A 12,075-nucleotide genomic window follows, 5' to 3' on the forward strand; every position below is an offset into this window, starting at 1 on the left:
CGGTAGTTTTCCTTTCACCTGCATTCAGCTGCCCATTACCTGTCTAGGGTTAAATTGCATACTGTTAGCTAATACTTATTTGATAAGAAGTAAATGTAGTAATCATTTATATTTATATATGGCATCTTTAATATTTTAATATTTCCGCAACCTTTAAATTAGTACAAAAGATTTTTTTTTAAATAATTTTCACGTTTTCTTCTATTTTTATTTTGATTTTGTTTCTTTTTTTCTCTCTCTCTTTCTCTTTCTCTCTCTCCAGTTTTAATGCTGTATATGCATATATAGTGATTTTAGAGTTTTTGTCCAGCTGCTCTATCTCTTTCTCTCTTTATTCTTTTGTTTTACTTCTTCCCTTCCTGTTTTACCCATTAAGTCATCTACAGATGTAACTTAAGTGATGAAATATTTGACTTCAGAGGAGAACCTTTACCCAAGTTACACAGAATGGAGGTCCATCCAGATGGTGCTCTAGTTATCAGGAAATTGCAAACAACAGATATAGGAAATTATTCATGTCATGTCCAAAATAGGCATGGAGCAGATGATATAATATATGCTCTGACTGTTAGAGGTAAGAAAGTGACCAAATTCCAGAAGTTTTATTCAATAAAATATATAAAATATTAAAAAATGAAAATTTCATTAAAATGCACAAATATTAACACATTCAGTACAACCAATAGTATAAGAATCTTATACATTAAAGTATAAAATTTCTCTTGTCATATTGAAGTATAAATATCACAAGAGAAATTTTATTTTGAAATATAATATACACTGACCCTCTGGTGTGTAATATAGTCCATAACTAAAAATATAGTGCATTCAGTGTAACCTTAGACATTTTTCTTCTTGAATAATTTGTGTGTATATATATATATATATATATATTAATGATGAAGCCAGAATACAGCCAAAATAACAAATATATTAGTTCACAGCATAAACAAGGACTTGCTTTTTGAAATATAGAGAAATATTTGACTGAAGTTTTGTAAGCACTTTATTGACACAACAACTGAGCATATGATTGTATTGACTTCACTTCACTGAGGAGAAGGAGAGTTTCCTTTTATGAAGTTCCAACCTGAAGCATGCAGAAAACTCTGATCTTGTGATATTGTAAAATAGTACATTATTTAAATCCATATGGGTATATCAATTTTATTTTAATATATAAGTAATAATTTCATAATAAATATATATTTAGTTCTGTATATGTAAAATAAATATACATTAAAGTACATAAAGTGGTAAAAGCCTTGTTCATTATGTCATAATGCATTGCAAATAAATAGTGATAAATAGCACAAGATTGATGCAACTCATAGTGATTTTATTTGGATTATATGATGGTTTATGTATTTTATAGCAAACTTAGTTTACTTTTCAGCTCTAAAGAGAAATGAGATTTTTGCTGCTTCACGTATTTTAATGTTTTATAGTTCTTGTGTGCTTTTAGCTCTAATTTACTTGAATAAATATAACTATTTGATATATATAAATTAATTTATATTATTGGTTTCAAAAGCTCTACAAATTTAGAGCAAAGGCCCCATGCTATGGGAGCCATAAAACATTATTGTACAGCTAGGGCCTGTACACAGTGGCATACTAAGTGTGTTCAGTGCTATGTATAAACATAGGCTTATGCTATAATTGTTCAATACAGATTGCTGCTTTTATTAATTGATCTCAACAAATTATAAATTTGTTGAGATCAATTTATTAACCTCTGCTACTAGTTATTTCTCGTATTCCTTAATCATTCACTCAATTTGCAACAAATATTTACACTATAAAAAGAATGTATTTTTTATATACTTCAATCATTCTTCCCTAAAATTTCATTAGCAAAAAGTCTTTTTTTATGAATGGCTGCCAGTATGAATGCAGCTTTAAGAATTCATCAGTATAATAGTTTTTAATGAGTAATATGTTCTGCATGTGAAATGATGTGACTAATGATTCACCTCTTCTCTAAACATCTAAGGTTACAGTAAATGCACTATAAGTTGAAACCCTCCAGTGAATTACAAGGTAAAAAATGATAAACTTGGATGAAAGTCCTAAATATTTTAGCCAGTAAGTTGTATTAAAAGTTGTATCAAAGATTCACCTAGCATATAAAGATTAGCGATTAACTTATACACTGAGTTACCACTTTATTAGAGATATACCTACCTTATAGCAAACAGACACCTCACCCCATTCCTCAGAAAAGCTTGCATTCATTGTGACATGGACTCAACAGGGTATTAAAAGTATGCCACTGGGATTCTATGCTGGTCTGTGTTGACTTCCCACAGTTTTTGGTTGGATGATTTCAAATCTCTACTTCAAGAGCTTGTTCCACCTCATCTAACAGGTGCTCAATTAGATTACATTCTGATGATCGGGGATGCTACTACAATAGGTGAATTCACTCTCATATTCCTGAACCAGTTCTATGCAGTTCAGACGTTGTAATATTGTGCATTATCCTCTTGGAAAGACCCATTTGCATATGGATACATTGCAACCATGAAGAATGTGCCTGATTATAATAAAATTTCAAGACAATTTGTGGCTCTAAATGTTGCCCCACTGCTATTATCCAACCTAATGTACACACATAAAATCACTCCACACACCATTACACCACCTGTGATGTTGACACTTGGTAGGAATGGTCCATGGACCCATGATGATGGGAGGATCAGAATGTGATGCTATTTTCTTCATATTCTAGTCCTCCCATAAGTGCGAAACAGCAGGAATTAGATTCATTAGACTATGCAATGCTTTTCCTATCCATCACTGTACTATGCTGATCTTCCTGAACCCACTGTACTGTAACTGTTTTTTGCTGATAGGAGTGGAAGATTTGGTTGTCAGCTGCAATACCTAATCCATTACAAGGAATAACACTTGTGTATTCTGAAATGTCTCTAGTTAACACTGTTGTTCTTGGTTGTTATATGACTGACTGTAGCTTTATTGTTACCCTGCACAAGTCTTGTCAGTCTCTGTTGGCCTCTTGCATCACTTAACTGTTTCTGACCATAGGATCACTGTTGCCTGGTTGTTATTTGGTTATTGGACCAATCTTAGTACATCTAAAACACAGTCATGTGAAAATCCCAGCAGGAGGGTGCAGTTTCCAAGCTACTCATACAGCACATCTGTCACTGACTATTGCGGCACATTTAAAGTCACTTAAATCTTTCATTTTTTTCATTCTTGCACTGAATTACTTGCACACAGCGTCCCTGCATGTCTGCCCTCCTGCTTTATATCACATTGTACAAACACATGATATTGTTACTAAAAGAGCAGTTCATTTCATGAAATGGTTAGGTATACCTAATAAAGTGGCCACTCAGTATAGTTAATATATCTTTGATTAGCAATAATATAAGGCTTTCAGTATGCATAATGATTACCATTGTGCTGGAATCATGGCAAAAATTTTGATATATAACAAACTGAATATTATTATTAAATCATTTATTGCATGTTATTAGTTATGGGGTCTGATCAAAAAGTTCTGAGACTTTATTTTAAAAAAAATAGGGTACATACATTTTTAAAAGTAAGTTTGCTTTGATCGCATGCAAGTATTCTAACATCCATGCCACATCTGGGAGTATCACTGAATCTTTTCTGTTCAGTTATGGGCTGGTTGTGTTCTGCTGTTGCAGTCTTTTGCAATGGTTGGAATGTCAGCAAATCTTTATCCTTACAGCTTAATTTTGAGTTTGGGAAAGAGAAAAACCACGAGACAAGGTCAGTGGATATGGAGGGTTGGGTACTATGGGAATGTTTTTTTTTTTGGTCCAAAATTTCTTGAATGGAGCATATAGTGTGCATAGGGCATTATCATGGTGGAGAAACCATCTGCCATTTTCATATGGCTTGTGATATTTTTTCCTAACTATTTCCTTCAATTGAATCAGAATTTATTTATAATTGACCTAGTTTATCATCTGACTATTCTGAATGAATTCATAATGAACAATGTCCTGGATGTTTGCTAACATGAATAAGGAAGTGATAATCTCCTTATATAAAGCAATGGTCAGACCACACCTTGAGTACCGCATAGAGGTCTGGAGGCCTCATTTTAGGAAAGATATACAGCTGCTGGAATGAGTACAGAGAAAGGCAATGAGATTGTTGAGGGGAATAAGGGTTGCTCTTACCAGGAAAGGCTTAAATTCTGCAAATTGCAGGGTCTGGAGACTAGGCACTTGCTAGGTGATCTGACTGAGGTGTGTGAGGCCCTGAATGGTTTGAGCAAGCTTGATGCTGATGGAATTCTTTCTCTTACTCAGATTGCATAACTGAGGGAGCATAAATTCAAATTGAGGAAAGACAGTTGTGGAATAGATGTGCAGATATTTGCCTTTAGCCAGCAGGTGGTTGATTGCTGGGACAAACTTCCATTGGTCGTTGTGGAAGTTGATAGCTTAAATAAAATCAGAGAACTGGACAAACTTTTGGAGCGAATGGATGGGTGAAATGAGAAAGGGTTTTCTTTTTTTGACTGATGCTTTATAAGTTTGCATTCTGCATTATATGCCTCTACTTATGCTAATGTTGAAAAAAAAAAAAAAGTAAATAAATAACATTGTTTTCATATTTGACTAAAACATGTTATGCTTTCTTTTGGTTAGAGCAAGTTTGATGACCCCACTGGGATGACTGGAATTTTGTTTCAGGGTTCTTGTTATACATCCATATTTCATCACTAGTAATAATAAAGTTGATGACATTAAGTTCATTTTCCTCCATTCAGCTTCTCGCATATTTCTCAACAGTAAAATTTTTGATCATCACTCAACTATTTTGAAACAAATTTTGCTTACACTCAATGCTTACCAAGGCAAAATCACCTGGCATGATCCAGAAGAAATTTCCAATTCACCAGCAATTTCTTGGATAGTTAATCGGCAAACAGAATGATTCTTTTACACGTTTTAGCAACCAATTTATCTCTATTTAAAGTTAGTGGTTGACCTAATATAGATCATCTTTTATAGATTCCTGGATGTTATGGAAATATTTCATCCACGATAAGCATCAGCTTTACTTAAACACGCATCACCAAATGTATTTCTACATTTGGAGGATTTCTGTTCCATTTTTATAATTCTTTACAAAATTTCACACACACACATATTGTTCCCCTCTCATATCCATTTTGATTGAGATGAAGCCTGAGATATGTCTGAACTTTAAGACCCACTACTTCTTACTGGTTTGGTGGAACCGTTAAGAAGTAGTGGTCTCTCTCTTATGCTTTCTGATCATTTCGGCTTTCTGCTTCCAGTACTTCTTTTGTAATAAGTAAAGTCTTTGAGCTTCTTGATTAGACCTTGTACATATGGACCATGTAGAGCCAAATTGCAATATCTAGCCTTCACAACTCATATAATAGCCACCTGGAGTTAACATTAAATGGTAAAAAAAGACAACTAAATAGCAGAATGAAATGTAACAAGACAAAACTAGTATTCAAATTAAATGGCACGATATGCCCACTGTAGTCAATATGCCAAAAAAATCAACCAATCAATTAACAAATTAAACAATAAATTGATAAATTAAAAGGGAAATAAGTAGTATAAGAGAAAACTAAATGGTAGGCTATGGTATACAAAATAACAGCAATACAAAAATTAGGCAATTGTTAAAAAGAAAATAAGAAATAGAGTAGAAAGTTCAAGATCTTGGACTGCCACCAAGATCTTGAACATTAGTGAAAAGGAGGGTTGCCTATACATATGTTTAGCCTAAGTAAATAGCAAGATTTGTGTTTATTCTTCTGCACTGTATAGAAAAGGCCTGGGTTTGATTTTTGTCAAAACAATGACTTTTTTTTTTAGTTTATTTGCTGTTGCCTAGTTTTTTTTTTTCCTTCTGTATATACTAAAGTTTCTTCTGACAAAATGAGCAGATTGACCATATTATACACATAGTTTAAAGACCTTATACTTTGCACTGAAATATCATGGCTTTAACTGCCTTAGCACTTATTCTGAACAATCAAAATTTAAGAACATATATGAATGTATTTATATATTTGTTACTATTTGTACATTACTTGCACGACTATAACTAAATTAAAAGCTTTTGGCAGTTTTGAATCAGGAAATATGAACAGACCAGTATACGTTATCAGTTATATATCACATACAATTTATTACACTTTAGCTGCTCTTCCACATGCATTGCCAGATGAATCAATATCTGCTTTTTACATCTGTTAGATCTCTCTCTTTCTCTCTCTCTCTCTTTCAGGTTTCAGCTCTAGGGTCACTCTTGTTTTTTTTGAATTTCTTGAATAATATCAATAAGGAAGTAAAGGACACAGTGTTGAAATTTGCTAATGATAAGGAGATAATTGTGGTGGTCATTGCTGGACTCAGATAATCTACAATCCCCATTTATTGTAGAAGTTCTAAGGTCTTTCTAATCTACAAAGGGGAAGCTATGGAATGAGATGAGTAATTATAGACTGGCCAGTTTGACCTTGGGAATGTTATGGAATCTGTGATAAAGGGTGTATTATACCTCTAAAGGATCATCTTTGGAGGTATAATATAACAAATGGATCACATTTGGCTTTATAATGAAAAAATCATTAATCAATCTGCTAATCCAATAAACTAGTATTGCATGGTCACAGAAGTTGGACATGATAAACAATTTTGATATTATATACTTGGAATTTATCGAAGCATTTCACATGGTTCAATATTGTATGGTGCTATATAGGCTGGAATGTACTGGGATAATAGACAAGATTCATGAGGTAGCTTGATGAATGGTTTAAGGTGGATGGTTGTTATAAGTGATCACTCTTCAGAGTGAGCCAGTTATAAGTGGGATCCCTCAAGTTTAAATGCTGGGGCCACTCTTGTTTCTAATTTTCCTGAATGATACAGATGAGGAAATAAAAGATATGATATAAAAATCTGCAGATGATATGGGGGGTCATAACAGTGGTTAATGGTGGAAGTCAGGTTCATTAAGTGTTAGTTAATTGCACAACTACTTTTTGTACTTAAGTATGATGAAATAATCAATGCTTGTACTGTTATATTATGAAATAGTTCAAATACATGTATCCTTCCTTTAACCTCTGTTTTGCCTTCTTCGTTTGATTTTTACTTGCTGTAGCACATTGTAACTAATCTGATTTTCTCTGCTGTTGTAAACCATGCTTCTTCACATGTGGAGACTGGGCTGTGATTCACAAAGCCTTCTCCTCCTCTTGGTGCCATATGTAAATAATTACCAGTACTTTGAGTTATTTTTGTTAATTGACTTTAGAGAAAGTTAACTTACATGGATTTACTCAGCTACAACTATTAGTAGGCTGTTATATGTTAACTATTTTATTATAGTTATTAAGCTAATTATTATTAGATCGTGGATATAGCTTAGCTTAATCATCAGCTAATTATTATACATTGTTTACTGTACTTGTACTAGTTGTTATACTTATTTATCACACTTTATTTTATGTTATTTTTCAATGATTATGATAAAGCTTAGGCCATTTTATTTGCATTTGAACTTAATTTATCTAGACCTTATATTATCTGGTCATAGCAAACATTTCTTCTCCCTCCTCCCCACTATGCATTGGGGTAAACTGCACCTCTCCTTATCCAATCCTAATAGTAGAGCCATGTATCAGATTGTTCCAGAAGTAAGGTCTGTTTCTTGCACTGGCAAGATTATTGTATGTTAATTATTTTCCTGTATGTATTCACCCATTGGAATGTTATTACTGTTTGGTTATGTAGAAGTTACTTAGACTCTGCCTGAAAATTTTGGTTATCAAGAGTGCTGTGTTTTTCTGTGACCTTTAAAACAATATAAAAGTTCAGAGGAGCACACAAGCATGTTAAGGCACATGAATTCAACAAAGGGAATAACAGGAGTATAGCAATGAAAAACATTCATGATGTTTATGGAGGGAAAGCTGTAAATGCAAGGAAGTGCCATCATTGATTTCAGAAGTTTAGGTTATAGCATGATTATAGCATAGCCAATGATTCTCAGTCAGGGAAATTGATTGAACATATCAACAATCTGCTGAAAGTCACAGTTCAGGCCATTCCTATCATAACATTTAGACAAATACTCAGCAGCTTAATTCAACCCATTCCACCATTCACTGCCACTTAAAATGACTGGAAAAAGTGATAAACCCATCACTGGTAGCAGGAAAATTTAAAATTTCTCTGAGTGCAAAATTTAAAAAATCAGCCAAAAATAAATAAAAATTGTTTTTCTGAACACACCTGGAAAAAACTGTTTCTATATTAAAAACATATTTTAAATTAATTTTTGAAAATTAAAATTCAATTTAGACTTGTCAGCAAGCAAATACAAATTTAAAAACCTTGCATTTCAGCAAACACTTTTATTAGATGCCAGCTTGTTAGTAACAGAAGTGCTCACTGCATGAAACATGAAGTGCTTGTGTCAGCAGTTTTATTTCAGATTCATCAACATCACAAAACCACTGACTGAAGAAAAAAAGTATGTGGCAGTAAAGAGAGTGTGCTATCAATAACTGAACATTGACGTAATGTCAATCAACACATGCATATAATTAGGTTTAATATAATCATGATTGTTTCCTAATGCTATCATAATTAACAGACATTTCTGAAATTTTCTATGGAGAATTCAAGGAAAACATTTTCAGAAACAGCTATTTAGAAGTTTCAGCTGTGTAGATGGAGTAGAAGAGCACATGGTTGAATCAGTTGCATAGGGTTGAATCCACCCTGTGCAATTGATTCTTGGTAAAACTTGGAAAATGGGTTCCATATGAAATGTTTCTAAAAAAGTCTAACACAGTGAGTAGACATTTGCACTTCCCTGCATTCCCTTCAATTTAAAGCAATGTTTTTAGATCAAATTGCTATTGTGGATGATTCGAGCCTGTCACCACCAAATACGGAGGATGTGGAAAGATCAGGGAATGACCACCGCATATCCCAGATCAATATGGCCTTAGTTGCTAATGCTCCTAAAAACCAAATAACAAACATATTGTGGATGACAAATGGATGCTTTACCATAACAGTAAACATCACTAAAAGTGCTTTAATCCTGAAGATTCAGACATGTCACAACCAAAAAGATCTGTACCCCATGAAGGTGGTACTGTGAATTTGGAGTGATAAATATGAATAAAATGATTCCAGCTGATGTATATTGTCAGCAGCTGAAACATTACATTTGACTGTTGCATTGTAACAAAAATTCCACAGCCACCACATCCTAGACATTGCACCTTTGGACAACCATTTATTCCAAAATTTACAATGTCCTTTTGATGGAAAAAATGTTGCCAGGTTTTACGCAATCAGAACTGAATTGCCACCCTTCTTTGACTCAAAACCAAATTAATTTAATAATGGCATAATTAAAAATCTTATTAGAAAGTGCAAGAGATTATAAAAAATGAAAGGAACTATATAATTGATTAAAATTTGTTTTGAAGATTTTTTTTATTTTTTTATTTGAAAGAAGGTGTAAAACTTTGACATTACGTATGGGATGAACTGACAAATATAAGATCCCTTGCCATTCTCTATTATTAAGAATGTTGTACATATAGAAAAGAAACCTTAAAACATGCCTTAAAATATAAGGTAATTCAAAAATGTTTAAACATTTTTAGATATTCATGAAACACTAACCACGTATATGACAATCAATTTGAAATATCAAACAGTGGATAATTTTTTGTTTTAGATCTTCACTAGAAATTTAATTTCCATTATATCCTTACGACAGGGAACATGTTGTTAAAGTTTCTTCTCCAAAGAAAAAGGCATTTTATTCACCAGTTTGCAAAGGTACATTCAGTAACTAGTGTCAGCGTGATTTTTAGAGACACCACAGAGAGAAACCACCACAATGTACATAAGTTAATTTACAAATATAAAAAGCTTGAATGCAAAAACTACATTTACTAGGAAAAGAGTTTAAGTCAAGCTGTACTACTGAGGAAATGGTGAATTATGTTCAGAAAAGTCTTAAAGTGAAACCCACTTACAGATGTCATGAGTTGACTATGCTTCGTATAGCAGTCTGATGTATTCTCTAGAAGCAGAAGAGGCGCCTCTGTAGCCAGGTGGGAAGGAGCAGCAGTGCGTAGCACATGCTTCTTGATTAGACTGGGGTTCAAGCCTGTCACCACCAAATACGGAGGATGTGGAAACGTCAGGGAATGACCACCACATATCCCAGAGTAATATGTCCTTAGTTGCTAATGCTCCTAAAAATCAAATAACAAACAAACAAACTAGAAGCAGAATGAAGTCTTACAAGTCGAAGTTAATACAAGAATTAAAGCGAAACAATAAACACAAGTGATATGAGTTTTGCTGTGGCTTTCGACAGAAAGAGAAAAAGGATGGCATCATAGCATGTCTTGTTTTTCAGTAACAAAGAACTTTTCACTTGAGTGAGAAAGCCAACTGCCACAACATTCAGGTATGCACTAAAAATCTTTACCAAGTTATTAAACACAAACAGGACTCTCTGAGTTAAACTGTTTTCAGTGCCATTTCACTTTAGAAAATTTAGAACCTTTGTGTTTTTGGTAAAGATGATTGATGAGAACATTTATCTGAACATGCTGTATAACTTGCTCATGCTTCAGCTTTAGAAATCTTTATTACAGTAACAGCATTTACTTTATTATCATTGCAATACAGTCCATCATGGCAAGGTCAGCAGCTGAACTTTATGAAGACTCCACTGATTTCTTTTCCAGCATGGTGATGTGCCTTGGCACTTTCATCTTGTTGTTGTGGTGTATCTCAATAACATATCGGGCAAGATACTGAGTAATATGACATGTAGTGCTCCTGTGGCCTCCTCCATCCCCCATCTGGACCTAATATTTTTACTTCTTTTTATAGGACTTGTCAAGGATACTGTGTTTATACTATTACCAACAGATTTCTTAATTGAAATGCAGAATCATTGAGGTATTGGCATTAATTGCCATCAAGCATCTGCAGTGAAATGGCTATCAAATTGATATCTGCTGTGCGATTATTGGAATTTATAGGGCCAGTAAAGTTCATAGATAAGTCTTAGATTTTCTCTGTCCATATGAGTATGTATATGTCCCAATTTTCATTCCTGTGATTTTTTTAAAATTGTTTACTTTTGAACCAGACTGTATATGTTCTAATGAAACAGACACTAGAAACTCTCTACACCTTTTCTGCCTAGCCATAGCAATAAGAAATCCTTTGAAATTAATTCAAAGAATTAATCTTGGAAGCTACTAGGCTTTTTATACCAACTAAATTACCCCAGGATCTCATGTCTGGTGAGTATAGGCATGGCAAACCCAGGGTCCTGAGCTGGATATCATCATTCTTCTTTTTCTTGGTGATTCCTTTCTACTTCTGACTCTTTCTCTCTCTCTCTCTCTCTCTCTCTCTCTCTCAGGCGCCTCCGTAGCCAGGTGGGAAGGAGCAGCAGTGCGTAGCACACGCTTCTTGATTAGACCGGGGTTCGAGCCCGTCACCACCAAATACGGAGGATGCGGAAAAGGTTAAGGAATGACCACCGCATATCCTGGAGCAATATGGCCTTAGTTGCTAATGCTCCTAAAAACCAAAAAACAACAACAAACAACAACAACTCTCTCTCTCTTTCTCTCAGAGTAACTCAAGAATTTTTATTTTTTTTTTGGCTGGTGCACCATAAGCCTCAGGCTTCCTTGCACCATATAGCTAATAATAATAATAATATAATAAGAAATACTGTTTAAGATTTAGGCCTAAATGAATGTCGGATGAACTAATTAGACATGTCACAGAGTAAAAAAAAATGTATGGGATACATATAAATTAACAGGTGATGCAGAAGCTTATGATAGATATAAACTGGTCTGTAACCAAGTCACAAAGGAGGTTAGGCAGGCAAAGGTATATTACGAGAAATCTTTGGCAAAGGATGCAAAGAAAAACAGCAATGAGTTCTTTACTTATGTAAACTCTAGAAGGAAGGGGATGAATCAGATTGGTCCACTTG

At 33.9% G+C, this 12,075-nt stretch overlaps 1 protein-coding gene across 1 annotated transcript in view; it reads left to right on the forward strand.

Annotated features, from left to right (window-relative positions):
- The window catches only part of LOC150080136 (cell adhesion molecule Dscam1-like), a 1,047,872-nt gene that overhangs the window by 780,112 nt on the left and 255,685 nt on the right, over positions 1 to 12,075 (forward strand). The window contains 1 exon segment of the mRNA XM_090381929.1: positions 420 to 574. Coding sequence (XP_090238055.1) covers positions 420 to 574 — 155 coding nt within the window.

This window comes from Mastigoproctus giganteus, chromosome 9 (genome assembly GCF_048544385.1).
Source record: "Mastigoproctus giganteus isolate SK-2022 chromosome 9, ASM4854438v1, whole genome shotgun sequence".
In the NCBI taxonomy this organism is placed as follows: Eukaryota; Metazoa; Arthropoda; class Arachnida; order Uropygi; family Thelyphonidae; genus Mastigoproctus; species Mastigoproctus giganteus.